We start from the raw sequence: 16221 nt of genomic DNA, 5'->3' as shown, positions 1-16221 counted from the left end.
TTAACAACTTGAAGCCAACTTCCGTAAAGCCGTAATATATTCTTCAACACTCTCCTCTTTCCCTTGCTCCCGCAAACCAAAATGGTACCTTTCCATAATAGTACTAATCTTTGGCAAGTAATGTAAATCTAGTTGTCTTGCACATATTTCATATTCATTCAACCCCCTCTGATCAGCTTGCGACAATGGAGGTAGATTTTCCAACACCTCCTGTCCTTCACCCCCTAAACAATGTAACAAAAGTGCCTGCTTCCTTTCACCACTCAAATTCGTACCACACACCCTGGCATAATTCTCAAAAATCTTTTTCCATTTCTTCCACTTAATAACCGGTTCTCCTGGATCTGACAAGAAAAACGGCGGTGCCGTAACATTCTGCATACTCACAAGAGGTGTAAAACACTTCTTCCCCACAATATATTCCAAACCCTACTAGTTGCTAAAAGTACTTAAAGTCCAAAAGGTGTGCAAGTCCAAAAGGTGTGCCAGTCACTGTATGTCCCAGCACGATGCCGCTATATCAAACACGGGTCTTCAGGTGTGTTTGTCACCGCAGAGACGACCTTTTCAGTTTAATTCATTTTACAACGCCCAATACTTGTATTCCACAAGTGCAATAAAGTTTCCAAAGAAATGTATATTCCCGTGACCACAAACCAATATAGTGATCCTTATCCAGTCTCCGTCTAAGTTTCAACTTCCAATAGACCATCGATGTTCTTCTTCGATGTCCTCCAACAATTGCGCTGTAAAAACATTTTTTTTTTAAATTACAAAATTCCTTCTTCCTCATCTAAGATGGCCGCCACGAAACATTTGGTCCGTTTTATTCAGGCAGTTGGGCTTGCTTTCTCTTTGAGCAATCTCGGATCGTTTTCCTCACTCAAAATGGCCGCAACCAAACATCCAGTCTATTTTCTTCAGTCAATCTGGCTTGTTTTTCTCCTTCCACCACACTCAAGATGGCCGCCAACAATTCCCACAGCTTTCAGTCCTTTTCCAATTGCTCACTGACCTTCTGACGTCGTGAAGCATACAGAGACCACTTTGATCCTCAGTAAATGCTCAAACAGCTTTCCACAAAGCCCCTACAACCGCAATTTCACACTTTTCTCCGCTAGAACATGCTGCAAGACGCTCGATCCTCTCCCAGCACGTCTCTGTAAATTATCTCAGTTTTTCTCTTAAATAATCCAAGCTCTTCCTTCTTTGTTGTTGTTGAGGCTGTCCCTTCCTCTGTGTTCCTTTCTCCGTCCAATCGTCGCCAGTGTAATAAAGTGAATCCACACCAGATGAAGATATATGGTAGGAGGTATTTATTACAGCCTCAACCAACAGCCAGCATATCAACTGTCATGCAGAGAACCCTGCATGAGAGAACCTCAGAACAAGCTGGTTCCATGCCCAGTGTTCTGGCATGGAGCCATGTTACATCATTACATACCCCATATTCGCACTTTGGCCAGAATTATTGATATATGGGAAAAGCCACTGATCTGGGGTGCCACCAGCAATTTGATAGTGATTATACGTGAGCTTGATGTCAAAATTCGCAACTGTGTTAGGCACCAAAAAACCTTATGATCCGGTCTGTTGCATGTTTGCACTCCTATTATTTAATCTACAAATTCTTCTTTTAAATATTGACCTGGCTCAAGGCCATTCGTTACCTTCAAAGTTTGGACCTTTCTTAAGGAGGGGCATATTTTATGGGGATCGTATTGTTCTCCTTGACAAGACCCCAATGCGATCCCATTTGGCTTATAATGTGCTTTTAAAAGCAATGTGCCCTTCTTGGTGCATAACTTACTTGCCATTAATTAGTCAATCAAAAACACTGGTTGATTGGCAAATCCCTCAGAAAATGTGGATGGTGTCTCAATACAAACCCATAACATCAGGGTTTGAGCGATAAGTGCCTACTAGTGTGGATTTATGACAGCTAGGCTGGTGTCCAGAAAACTTGGCCAAGAAAAAAAGCATCCTGTTTGTAGTAAATGCTTTCAGTAGGTTTATCCAGTGTTATGGGGGGTACTCCATTAAATCAATAGCGACAGCCCATAAGTTTACATTGATTCTCTTTATTATGTATGGTACAGTGGCTTGGCTTCCATATAGTAAGCACCATTTGCCATCTTAAAGGGAACTATTTTGCCCCATTATTTCCAATTCCCTGGTATTACTAAATCGGAAGGGATTAGGGGCCTGATTTAGATTTCAGCGGACACGATACTCCATTACAAATGTGACGGATATCCCGTCCACCGTACGTTTGTGACAGAGTATCTAATCTGCCGAACTCTAAATCAGGCTCAAAGTCATTTTTAACATGGTCTTACCACATTAGAGCAATTCAACTTTTTCAAGATTCAAATGATGCAATGGTTATTAAAGAGGTTTGCAAGTGTATGAAGGGTTTTGAACAAGTGTAATGTCAAGGTGAGGGGAATATATGCAGCAGTGCAAAGTAAGAAGATGTTCAGATTCTAGGAATATTAAGATAACGTAAATAGGTGCATGTTTTATCATTTCAAGTGTTGTGTGCATGGTTTATATCCACAGGTACTATTGTATTGTTAAAAAAATAAATAGGCTTTAGATAATATCAAAAAATTTAAAAGTCTATATAGACTACACAGTTACTAAAAATGCTGCTAAGTATTTACAGAACACTTTTGTCTACCATTTCTAATAACTGAAGCTAAAGGCGAAGAAAACAGGACTAAAAATATCACATATGGTTTTGATTAGTATTTAACAAATTTACAAAGGAGTTTTGGGAGTCAATTGTGAGATTTTGATAGGAAGAACTGAGAATTAGGGCCAGCTAGATTAAGTAACTTGTTTTAAGAACATTAATTTAAGTTTTTTTCTTGTCTTTCTATTAGAACATTGCCTTGCAGTCCTGTCACTATGGATTTGGAGTCTGTGTTGTAATCGGAGCAGTGTCTTCTGAAGCAATGTTATCTTTTAACCAAATGTCATTGCTCAGTGGGCGCACTGTGAAAGGGGCTTTTTTGGGAGGTGAGTAAGATGCTGTGTGACGTGATGGTGAGCTTTAATGGTAGACTTGTGAATAAGTGAATATTAAAAAAAATAGCTGGCATTACAAAGAGGTTTTTTGTTTTTTTTGACAAAACATTAAGCTTTCAACAAAGTCATTTAAGTTGAGAATTTCTATATCTATAAGTATTGGACTTGGCACTTTCTGCTGGGCCATCTCCAAACTTTTGCCTCCATCTTTTGTTTTCTGTACCCATTTGTGTTGGATTTAGGACTCTGCACACTTACCCACTGCGAACCATGTGCTCCGGCCTTTAAACATAGTAAAACTGGCTTACACCTAATAGGCACATTTAATTTACTTGTAAGCCCCTAGTCAAGTAGCACTTCATATACGTAGGGCCTGTAAATTAAATGATACTAGTGGGCTAGGCTGCAGCACTAATTGTGCCACCCACTTAAGTAGCTCTTTAAACATGCCCCAGGCCTGCCATTGCAGCATGTATGTGCAATTTTAAACTATTATTTCAGCCAATAAGCCTTTTGCCAGGCCCAAACCCTACTTTTACATTATATATATGTCACCTGTAGCATAGGCACTAAACAGCCTAGAAGGCAGGGTGCAGCGTATTTTAAAAGTTGGACGTATATGTTTAGGTTGTACATGTCCTGATAGTGAAAAACTCTTAAATTAGTTGTTCACTGCTGCAAGGCCTTTCTCTCACACTGGGCCAAGTGGCCAGTCCCAGGCTACAACCCCTGGACCAGGGGGGTGGAGAGTGGAAGAAGGGTGCCTAACAACTGGGGCAGTTGTCCCTTCCCCCCCCATTCACACTCTGACAAACCTTAGAGGTCAGAGAACCTTGGATGGCCTGGGGCCTAACTCTTGACACTGACAGCTGTCAGTGGCTTCTGGTGGCTGCTGTCCATATGGGCAGAATTTTCCTTGAATGGGGGCAGAAGTCTGATCTAAAGGGCGGAATTGGCCACATCAATTTGTTGACAATGGTGGTACTGTCTGCCTACTTGAATCCATCTGTTAGCGTGTTAAGGTTAGGAGCTGCACAGATGGGGTCTACATGATGAGCTTAGGAGCTGCACAGATGGGGTCCAAAGAAGGGTTTCCCGTGGCTCAGTCCAGTGGCTTGGGAGAGTGTAAACAAAGGAATCCAACAAAGATCAGAGAGACACAGACCTGACAAGTGACCGTGCATAACATGGACTTCATCCATGTTCTATCACCTAAGCAGGGAATCCCATTGAGGTACTGATTATTCTATCCTGGCTTTTGGCTGGAGGGGAATTATGTTGAACTTGGCCCTTTCTGCAGGGTCATCCCAAAACATTTTCCCTTCACCCTCCTGTTTTCTGAACCTGTTTTTGTTAGCTTTAGTTGTCTGTGTACTTTATCACTGGCAAAAGGTGATAAAGTGCTTGTGCTGTTTCTTTTAACTGTGGTAAAATTGGCTTACACCTAATTGGCACATTGAATGTACTTAGAAGTCCTGAGTGTATGCTACTATATGCAGCAGTGGCCTCTGCAAATCTCCAGGGGAGGGGCGGGCAGGGAGGAAGGGGGATGGGGAAATTAAATAATAATTTTTAAAAAAGTACCTTTGCTGCTGCTGCCGCCGACTTGCTCCTCTTCCCTCAATGGTGTCCCAGCAGTCCCTGGGACACCAGCACATTCTCCCCGTGCAATCCTGGTACTTCTCTCATGCTATACAAAGCATGAGAGCTGCATCATGATTGGTCTGAGTGGCTTGGTCTTCCGCTCAGACAGTGAATGGGAGTCTGTGCAGTTTCTACATCTTGGCTGTGCGACACAGCTTGGTTGGAGAAACCTAAGTGCGCCTATTGGTTTGGCTGGCCTAAGGTGGCCGGCCAAACTAACATGCACACTTAGGTGCACTCCACTGCCCCTACCCTCTGTCCCCTCTCATGGGCCAGCCCCACCTCTCGCTACACATGCTGGCTGAGCTAGCAGCTGAAAAATAAAACAATACTAAAATATTGTTTTATTTTTCAGCTGCTGGCTCAGCCAGTGGGGCAACATTCCTTCTCCATTGTGAAGGAGCCCCCCTGACTACATGTACCCAGGGCATGTGTATTAAATGCTACTAGTGGGCTGCAGCCCTCATTGTGCCATCCACTAGATAAGCCCCATTTCCAGGCCTACCCCTGCAGCTTGGGTGTGGTGGAAAAACAAACCATTTGCTAGACCTAAACCTTTCTTTTTATTACCTATAAGTCACTCCTAAGCTTGGCCCTAAATGCCCATAGGGCAGGCTGGAATGTATAAGGTAGAATGTGTAAATTTAATGTTTTATTATTTTACATGTCCTGGCAGTGAAAACTTCCTAAGACGTTTTTTACTGTGGCAAGGCTTGCTCACCCATAGCCTAACACTGGTTTCCACTATTACGATGAATGAGTGCCAAATTCAGTTTGGGAATAGCTAGAAAATGTTTCAAGGACTCATTTTAATAGTAATTTAAAATCCAACTGAATGGTTAAGTCAGTATTTTGGAAATGGCAGTTTTTGAAAATTGTCATTTTCCTGCCTAAAATAACAAGATTTTCCTGCCACTGTCCAGGTGTTACCGAACCCCTGATGGCTCCCCTGTGGTGAAATGTATTTTGCTCCAAGCCAGTGGATAAAGACCTCTGAGTGTGGTACGGGGGACTCCTTCTTTGACAGGATGGCCTGAGGGTTTGTGCCCGGCCCCTTCGTGAGCTTCAAAGGATGCCTACCCTGTCACTGGCAGGTGCCTCCCCTTTTCTCTCTGGTCAGACCAGCACCAAACTTAGCAGTTGTAGAGGACCTGACCAGAGCGTTTGCCCTCCACCCATAGGATTATACTGGGCATAAAAGTGGACTAGACAGACCTCTCCTGAGAACACTTAAGAACCTGTTAAGATCAAAAGAAGGAATGCTCTGTTGTCTGCAACCTGAAGGTAGACTGAACTTGCTTGCCTTGAACACCGGACCCCAGAAGTGACTCCAAAGGTAGTTGGAAGTTCACCTGATTGAGCTACATGGACACAACAAACTTAAGGCCCTTTCTCTGCAACTGTCAAGCTTGACAGCACCAACTGGACCTGTCCTGGACCCTGCTGTTGGACTTTGTTGGAGTGGATTATAATCCCCAAGTTGTGCTCCCCAGGTCTTGGACCCTTGTCTGGGGTTCTAGTGCACTTCTCCTCTCCACACTGTAAAAGCTGGGACTTAGAAACTTTTTGCTAACATTCTGCCTGGAGAATGAATGGAGTATGGGATTGCCATTGAAACTGCGGCTGTCAACATTGAATCACTGGTCTGCCTTAGCTTGCTGGTTTACCCCACTGAAGAAGAGGTGACTTCCAGAAAAGCCTCTAACTCCAAATGTAGAGGCCTTCTTCAGGACCGACACCAAGCATCAATCTGTCAATGTTGAGGCCTTCATGTGCACAGACTTTGCCTGTTCAGAGCTTTCCTGCCTTCATCAGTAACCACACTGGGACATTGCTCTTCAGCAACCCTCCGTCTTTGAACCATGCTTCAGATCCAGGTTGCCCTATCAACCAGACAACGGCGACCACATTTTCTCAATAAAAATGTCTAAGCTCAAAAGTAAACTTTCACGGGCACAAACATGTTCCTTGTTTCCAACCCATACTCCATCACGGTCAGCCGTAACTTTTGAACTTGACTCTGTCTAGTGCAACCAGATAACGGTGGTTGGTGCTTTGTGCTTTTTGGTGCTATTTTTAATTCAAAGTTTAAAAATTCACATCTCTGGTTCTACTTATTGGATTGTTGTTGTTTTGATGCCATGTTATTCTTTTGAAATTGGTTTGGGATCTTTCTTGTATTGTGTTTTCACTTTATTACCCTTTGAGTACTGCTTAAATATTTTAAACTTTTACTCTAAATTAAGCCTGACTACTTGTGCCAAGCTTCAAATGGTTAAGCACAGGTTTATTTAGAAAGTTTAGTGGCTCACCCAGACAAGGACTGTGATAAATATTTGGGGTCAATTGTCACTGCCCTCAAACAATACTCGTATTTCTTACAACTGTTTTCTTCAACTTAATAAAGATGTGCTTGTGCTCATGCTTTTAGAGATGCTTCCCAGACACTGAGGTTCTGAGTCATAAAGATAAACTCACACTTTTGTGTAATTTGATGATTTTTTGCAATTCGCAAAGGAATTTTACAAGTAGTAACTTTACGACTGCGAAGTCTCTGCAAATCAAAAGATCTGTACTCGTAAAGATATTACTCATAAAATTGGTTTGTGAATTGCAAAAAATTGTACACTTACACAAAAGCGTAAGTTCACTGTTGTTATTCAGGCTCTGAGAGTTTTCCTTTTCTATAGTTGCTTAATATTGATCTAAGACGAAGGCCCCCTCCCTTTCCTCACTCTGGCCTAACAAGATAGCAGATTGACTCTTTTCTATGATCCCAAAAAATAAAAAATGCGTCCTTACTGCTAACGCTTTGTTGTAGATGCTGAACTCAGACATGTTCTATCCTCCTTGTTGAAGGACAGTGTTCGGCTTTTGTTGGACCTGGCCCATTCTGCAGGGTCATCCCCAATCAATTTGCCCTTGCCATCCATTTTTTGCTGAATTTGTTATTGTTGGCCTTAGGACTTTGTGCACTTTATCACTGCTAACCAGTACTAAATTGCTTGTGCTCTCTCCGTAAAACCTGGTATAATTGGGTAATACCTAATTGGCATATTTAATTTACTTATAAGTCCCCTGTATATTGGGACTTCATGTGCCCAGGACCTATAAATTAAATGATGTTAGTGAGCCTCCAGCACTGATTGTGCCACCCACTTAAGTAGCCCTTTAAAATGTCTCGGATTTGCCATTGCAGAGCCTGTATGTGCAGTTTTTAACTGCCAGGTCGACCTGGCAAAATAAACCTTTTCCCAGGCTCAAATCTTACTTTTATTACACCCCTAGAGTAGGTCCTGGACAGCCAAGAGGGCAGGATACAGTGTATTTAAAAAGCTGGGCATGTACTTTTCAGTTTTACATATCCTGGTAGTGAAAAACTCCTACATTCATTTTTCACAACCTGCAAGGCCTATCTCTCCGATAGGATAACACTGGAGTTGCCTTATTACCTTTAATGAGTCTAATTTCCAGATAGGAAGAGATTACTAGGTCATGTTTGGTGTCTCTGGAACCCTACTTTAAAATCCTAACGTATGGTGAAGTCAAATCTTAAATTACATCTCTGAAAATGCCACATTTAGAAAGTTGGCATTTTTTTGCCTTAGCTATTTGGTGCCTGCAGCCTGCCTCTTGTCACATGACTGGATGCAGTTGGCAGTTGCACTTTGTGTATTCCTCCTAGATAGCAACCCACAATGGGAGCTTAGGTGTGACTGGATGGGCCATCACTGGCAGGATAGGAAGATTGAAGCTGGGCCCAGCATCACTTACACTTACACTTACTCACAGAAAGGGCCTAACAGCCCTGCATTGTCATGTCAGACAATTTGGAGCCAGGGCAGGGGAAGCAGGTAATTCTATGCACTTTAAATACACAGTTTTGAAGCTTCTCTAACCTTCCAGAACTAGGGCACTTGTGTATAAAAGAAGGACCGCAGATACCAACACTTCAGTACACATCTGGACCTGTTGATACTGTGCCAGGAAAAAGGGCTGCTGTGCTGCTACAAGGACTGCCACTCTGCTGGCCTGCTGCTCTACAAGGAACTACTGCCCTGCTGTGCTGTTCTGTTGTCTGTGACCCTCTTGCCTGGGGAAAAATAACTGGACCTGCAACTTCATCTTGAATCCAGGACCACCGAGTGACTCAAAGAGTTAGGCGGTCATTTTGACCTTGGCGGACGGCAGAGGCCGTCCGCCAAGGTACCGGCGCTGAATGACCGCACCGCGGTCAAAAGACCGCGGCGGCCATTCAGACATTTCCTCTGGGCCGGCGGGCGCTATCCAAAAGAGCGCCCGCCAGCCCAGAGGAAATGCCCCTGCAACGAGGACGCCGGCTCAGAATTGAGCCGGCGTAGTTGCACGGGTGCGACGGGTGCAGTTGCACCCGTCACGTATTTCAGTGTCTGCTTAGCAGACACTGAAATACTTTGCGGGGCCCTCTTACGGGGGCCCCGCGGCACCCCCTACCGCCATCCTGTTCCTGGCGGGAGACCCGCCAGGAACAGGATGGCGGTAGGGGGTGTCAGAATCCCCATGGCTGCGGAGCGCGCTCCGCAGCCATGGAGGATTCTGTAGGGCAGTGGTAAACCGGCGGGAGACCGCCGGTTTACCCTTTCTGACCGCGGCTGAACCGCCGCGGTCAGAATGCCCTCAGGAGCACCGCCAGCCTGTTGGCGGTGCTCCCGTGGTCGGTGACCCTGGCGGTCACCGGCCGCCAGGGTCAGAATGACCCCCTTAGTATGCTGGCCTCCTGATTCTGAACCTCAGGGACATAATAGGCTCCTGAAAAGCTCCTGGACCAGTCTTCAGTCTGTTCTTGCCCCTTAAGAGGTGCCCATCAAGTCCTGGACCCTCTGTGTGGCTCCTGAGCTCTTAAATTCAAGCATTTGGGCCCTTCGTGAACGCGAACTGACCTGTTCACTCTGGAACTGCACTGCTCATTCTGAAAATCAGCTCTAGCTGCAAGACACCGGTCTTTTTATATAAAATTAAACTCCAGCCTGCAAGTCCACTTTTCACTTTGACCCTGTCTAGCGCGACTAAATAGCCACAGTTGGTGGTTTAGGCTTTTTGGCACTATATTGCAGTTTATTCTTTAAGATTTCATAACTCAGGTTCTACTGATTGTCTAACTTAGTGTGGGATCTTTTTCTGTGGTATTTGCACTGTTTTACTGTTTGAAATTTTGCACAAACACATTGCCTCTAAGTTAAACCTGACTGTTCTGTGCCAAGCAACCAGTGAGTTGAGCACAGGTTAATTTGGGGTTTGCTTGTGCCTTACCCTGACTTGGAATGTGGTTGCTGCTTGAGCAGGACTCACACCCCAGTCAACCTGTAACCCAATTTCTAACAGGTTTGGAATCCTAGGTTTAAGTAAGAGAGGCCACAGGTTTCGTGTGAGCAGTGGCAGAGCTTATATAATGCCCAAACAATCGACCCACACAAATAAACTGGTTTCTGCAAGGAATTCCTGTCTCACCTTTGATAACCTAGCACAACCAGCAAGGCCTGCCTCAGAGACAATGTGCATACTACATGTTCAACAACTAGCCATATCACAATACGAGAAAGAAAGAAAGAAAGAAAGAAAGAAAGAAAGAAAGAAAGAAAGAAAGAAAGAAAGAAAGAAAGAAAGAAAGAAAGGAAGGAAGGAAGGAAGAAAGGCACCTCCCTGACTTTCCCGTGAGGTAAGGCATTATGTGCTCTGGTTGGTATTACCTCAAAGCTGTGGTGATATAGGGTTCAATGAGGTTGGATACGCTGGTTGAGTGATTCAGCAGTAGTTGTGAGCTTGCTGCAGAATGCTAGAAAATCATTCAAGATAATGTTGTCAAAATTATGTCTTTTTTGGAAAGGCTTGGAAGGATGTCACAATATTCCAGGAAGTACATTTCTTCCAAACCATTCATACAAGTTCTAGTATCACTGCAATAGCTTTTACTGCCCAAGACCTCCGTAGGCAGGAAGGAAGTCCTAATTTGGATGTCAAAACCATTAGCCCTGTGAATCAGCAGGAAACTAGTACCACCAACTCAAAACAAATTATGTAGTTCCAGTAAAAATCTGGAACAGGATACTGTTCTCACAAACAACCAGGCATGTATGAGTGCTGTCCTCCAAAGCAGCATGCATTAAAGTATTCTTTACTCTTCAGTTCCAGACTGATTCTCTTCTTTGATTGGATAGGGAAAGAGGGAATTTTAAAGGATAAACCAGTCAGACATTGCTTTTCCACTCCCTGTTTTTTAGTGTAGTAATGCTGTTCCTGTCAGGAGCGTAGGTTGGATAGAAGCTTTGTGGCATAAAAAGAATCAACTCCTTTGCATCAAGAATCAAAAGTGGTTATTCTATCCCTCTTTGTCTTGGATCTCCCCCCTATCTCCCATCTCCAAGGCCTTGTAGTTCAACTCACTGGATGCCAAAGGAAATCTCCTGGTAACTTAGGTCCTGATGAAAATCCAATAATGTTGTCACGTGCTACGAAGGGCAGAAACATGTTGACATTTTTAGAATTATGAAGAAGGTGCCCTTATTGCTACCTTTCATCACATTCTTTTCAGCTATTTTAACCTTGGGTAAGATAGAATTGGGCCTTCATAAAATGTCACTATTTATCATACTGTTAATACAATTTAATATTTACCCACAACCCTTTACTCTTCCACAAACACAGTCAACAAAGAACTCTTGATGAGCCTCCCTAGCATCAGTTGGTGCTGGGGAAAGAGCACCTCTATAGTGACTTGTGGGTGTGGTATTTGCAACCATTTTGAGAAAGGTTTTTCAAAAAACAGTTTTCCAGAATTTAATAAGTCAGAGAAATGCAACAGAATCCTTAAAGAAAAGAAAGATTTTTTGGTTAAACAAAAAATCCAGCAGCCTACTTGTATGTGAAGAACATTTCATCTCATGAGCTAGCACTTGGACCAGGCCTCCTGCAGAGTCTAGTCCTACTTATGCCTCATTATGAATGCCCTTAACTCCAGGAATGAGGGGTTTGCTGACCAGAATGACATTTATGGAAAATATGAAAATAAAACACATTTCCTTTTGAGAAGAGCACATGGATATGTCAGTGTTTAGCAAGCCATAGCCACTGCAGAGGTCAAAACACTGGATATCCATTGAACAAAAATTTGGGATCTATGACAAAAAGATAGGTGTTCTTAATTTCTGCAACTACCATTTTTACCTTTTTTGTCATTTAACTAATAAATTAATCAGTCTTTCTCAAAGACTTTGAGAAATTAGGATGTTGGTTGATTGGTGTGTGAGTCCTGGCCAAGCAACAGCGACAATCCCTTGCAGGGTGAACCACAAAAAGTAACTAAATTAACCTGTTCTTAACCCTGGGTAGCTTGGCACAAAAAGCAGTTAGACTTAACTTAGAGGCAATGTGTAACATAGTTATGCAGCACACAAACAGTAATGAAATGATAACACAACACAAGAAAAGTCCCAAACCAATTTAGAACTATGGAGTAATTTTTTATAAATAATTTGACACCAAAGTGACAAAAATCCAATCAGAGGAACTAGAGTTCTGAATGTTTAAAAGGTTTAGTGAAAACTAGTGCCTAATAGATCAAAGCACTAATCGTGAACATCTAGTCACGAATGTCCATGTCAAAGTCCAAAGTTAAGGCCAACCACAATAGAGTGCAGTTCGAATACAAGAAGTGGATTGGACCCAGGCAGCGCTTACCTTTAGACATAGACAAAATAGTGAATAAAAAGTTCTGAGAAGGTAAGGTTCAGCGGGGCAAGGTTGCATGAGGTGTCCATCATTGGACGGCCTTTGGTTGAAGCTGCAGTGAAGATTTCTATGTTCTGACTAAGTCACCAAAATGAAAGTCAAAAACCTCCAGCGGGATGAGGCAGAGGGCTGTAGCCTAAGACAGGTCCATGATGTTGGATACCCCTTTGGCGAAGAACCGCCAAAACGGATTTGCTGTTGCAGAGAAGAACATAACAGAAGCCACAATCCAACTGGTGATGCACTTTGGGTCCCAGTGTCCTCCTGTTTCACAGCGCACTTTTTGGTGAAATTTTGTCTAAGTCCTCAGTTTTGGAAAGTGGCCATCTGGGTACCTTTAGCACCACAACCAAGGGTCCAGGACTAGTGGGACACCTTCTTGGGGGTTGGGACTCATTCAGGCTGGGTTCCAGATGGTGGGAGCATTTATGTTTCTGTGGCTCTGAATAGAAGGCCAGCAAACTATCCCTTGGAGTCACTTCTTGTAGTCCTGGGTGCAGATAAAGATGTAGGGCGCAACAGCAGGGCTGGCCTCTGAGAGTTTAAGGCAGACTCCTGACAGCAAAGCAGTCCTTCCTGGTACAGCAGCAGCTTGGCAGAGTGCACAGTAGGTCACAGCAGGGAGTCCTCTGAGAGTCCTTCCACAGGTCCTATAGTGAACTGAAGAGTGGGTCTGAGACTCTGCTGGACCACCCTCACCACAGGCAAGACCCGCACCATCATGAGCAGCATCCACTACTGAGCCCCTACGCACCCCTGTCCTCATCACATTTTTAACAAAGCCAACACCTCCATCGTACCCGAGCTCTGCCACACCCTCAGCTGCTTCATAGATACAGCACCCTTCCCAGAGGAATGGAAGCACACTGAGATCTGCACTGCTTCAAACCCACAGCTGACCCTCTGGACCTCAAGAATTACCGTCCCATCTCTCTGCTGCCTTTCCCAGCCAAGGTCATTGAAAAAGCCATCAACACTCAGCTCCGTAAGCACATCGAGGACAAGAACATCATGGACATCTCCCAATCAGGTTTCAGGAGCAACCACAGCATGGAGACTGCCCTCCTCGCTGCCACAGATGACATCGGCTCACTCCTCTACCATGGCCATACAGCAGCCCTCCTCCTACTGGACCTATCAGCCACCTTCAACATGGTTTCACACCCCACTCTCTGCTCCAGACTCCACGCAGCCGGCATCCACGGAAAGACCCTACAATGGATACGTTCTTTCCTGTCTCCGAGAACCCAAAGAGTCAGGCTCCCCCCTTACCTGTCAGATTCTACGGAGATCAACAGCAGAGTTCCACAGGGCTCCTTCTTGAGCCCCACACTCTTCAACATCTACATGGCCCCACTTGCATCCATTGTCAGGAACCACTGACTGAACATCCTCTCCTACATCGATGACACCCAGTTGATCATCTCTCTGACGGAAAACCCCACAACTGCCAAGAAGAATTTCCACAACAGTATGGAAGCCGTTGCTGCCTCAATGAAGGATAGCTGTCTCAAGCTAAACTCTGACAAGACCAAGATCCTCATCCTGGGACCCTCAACATCAGCCTGGAATGACTCCTTGTGGCCATCCACCCTCGGCCCCACCCCACCCCACACACCACACACACACAAACCCGGCTTAATACTGGACTCAGCGCTCACCATGACCCGCCAAGTCAACTCAGTCGCATCCTCCTGTTTTCACAGTCTCTGACTGCTCTGGAAGATCTACAAATGGATCCCATGGGACTGCCGCAGAACCACGACCCACGACCCATGCCATGGTTACCAGCAGACTCGACTACGGCAATGCCCTCTACGCCGGCATCACCCAGAAGAACCTGAAGAAACTACAGCGCATTCAAAACACCTCTGCCAGATTCATCCTGGACATTCCCACCTGCGAACACATCTACAATCACCACTAGCTTCCTATCTAGAAAAGGATTAACTTCAAACTCCTTGTACATGCATACAAGGCCCTCCACAACCAAGAACCCACCTACCTCAACCACTGTATCACCTTCTACTCCCCACCACACCTCTCCGCTCCACTCAACAAGCACAAACCACTGTATCACTAAGTTCACTGTTAGATATACACGCAGTTTGAAACACTTTATTGAGGTATTTCCCCATGTGATTTTTCTTTACAATTGCTCATGATCACCAACATGACAAGTAGTCACACCTCCCCCCCTTGATCTTTCAATTATTATTTTGCATCATTTAATCTAATTCGGGGCTTTTCAATATGATAATCGCTGTGTTCTATTGTCAGCTGAGCGTACGTCCACTTGAAACATGAAATATAACATAACAAAAAAAGGGGGTGAGGTCTTGCGAACGGTGACTATGATGGAAGGAGTTTTAAAAGAGAAACAGAAAAAAATCATACTAATTAAAGTTATCAGAGTTATGAAGAGAAAAAATAGAATAATTAATTTGTCAAAAATACCAATGGAATAGGCCCAAAGTTCTGGGAAAAGACACGGATTCACACTCACTGTTTCTGGATGTGTATGGCGTGTGGCAATGCAAGCTATTGGCTTCCAACATTAGTTTATTTTCTTGTACACACAAATGATGACCCACTAGATCCCAACCCTCAATATTACATCTGCTTTTTTGCTGCTAAATTGCTAAGAATTCCTCATGAGAAAAAAATATTGAAAACAAAAGAGTTTGTAATGTAAAGGTCAATTTTTTTACTCGATTTCAAAACATATGATTTGTAAAATTAAATTATGGTTTAAAATACAAACCACATAGAGTATCAGAAACCGTCATTGCTAGGAACACATTCATCAAATGGTGCAGGTATTTGAACAGAAAAAGGAAGAGAACTATAAAAAAAATATAAAGGGCTTGTAAAAATACTTAGAAATGCACACAACCTTTGTAGGACTGGCGCCAAGAGAGATGGAATACATCCCGAGTATGAAGCAAAGAATGTTAGTAAAATAAACCATAGTTTCTTAGAAAATGTGAAAGCGTATTGTATAAGACGTGCCTCTCCTTTACCCCCAGCTAGATACAATTTCTTGCATCCAGCGGCCTGGTCTGCATTTACTTGTATCAATATCTGTGTAAGAACGACAGGGCCCCAGCCTACACTACTGCAAGGTCTGGATGATGCTGAAATAACACATAAAGTAAAAAATATAGAAAAGCGGCGAAAAGATAGAGTGTGATTGGGTGTCAATTCTGCCTGCAAAGCAGAAACGACCACCTCACCACATCTCACCCAAAAAGGACGCATTGGCAGCAGTGAAGCGCCTCGTTTTGTCTCCTACAGACAGTACATTACCTTGCCATGTCCTCTCCTGTACTCAGCATTGGCAGTTCACTAATACTCCCTCCCTGGTCTGTATTTTAAACTTTTCTGTGCATGGTGCAATCCACTGCGTGATGATGTCTTCCGAGCAGAACTTTCTCCTGTGTGCATCCCACGTGCATGTCCATGTCATGTGTAAGGGGTGCACATCTGTGCTAAAAGCGCACGGGGGTTTTATTTTTTTCAAGGTGGTACCTGTGCTTTTGCTTCAAAGCTCAATCTATTAAATAATGTATATCCACTGCGACACCACTTTATACGAATTGTGCCATAAAGCAGTATCACTGCACTTTACTGTTGGTTGTCCCTTTTAAACATCATTTTTTTTCATCCACCTCTTTTTGACTTTAATGTGTCAAATCTTGCTTGAATGTCACTTCCAGCTTAACGGGTCTTCTAGGGTTTTTCATAGGACACTTGGGGTGCACTTCAAGGAGGCCTCCG

General features: G+C 43.8%; 1 protein-coding gene across 2 annotated transcripts in view; it reads left to right on the top strand.

Moving 5' to 3' along the window:
- Positions 1-16221, top strand: part of LOC138289596 (alcohol dehydrogenase 1-like) — a 390086-nt gene that overhangs the window by 305807 nt on the left and 68058 nt on the right. Inside the window, exon 7 of one of the 2 annotated variants that reach the window (XM_069230186.1) lies at positions 2889-3024. The exons of the other annotated variant lie outside the window; for it this stretch is intronic. Coding sequence (XP_069086287.1) covers positions 2889-3024 — 136 coding nt within the window. The remainder of the gene's footprint in view (positions 1-2888; positions 3025-16221) is intronic. 2 annotated transcript variants of the gene reach the window in all.

The sequence above is a fragment of the Pleurodeles waltl genome, chromosome 1_1, assembly GCF_031143425.1.
Source record: "Pleurodeles waltl isolate 20211129_DDA chromosome 1_1, aPleWal1.hap1.20221129, whole genome shotgun sequence".
NCBI classification, from domain to species: Eukaryota; Metazoa; Chordata; class Amphibia; order Caudata; family Salamandridae; genus Pleurodeles; species Pleurodeles waltl.
The sequence above is the reverse complement of the archived record's forward strand: the minus strand, read 5'-3'. Positions and strand labels throughout refer to the sequence as shown.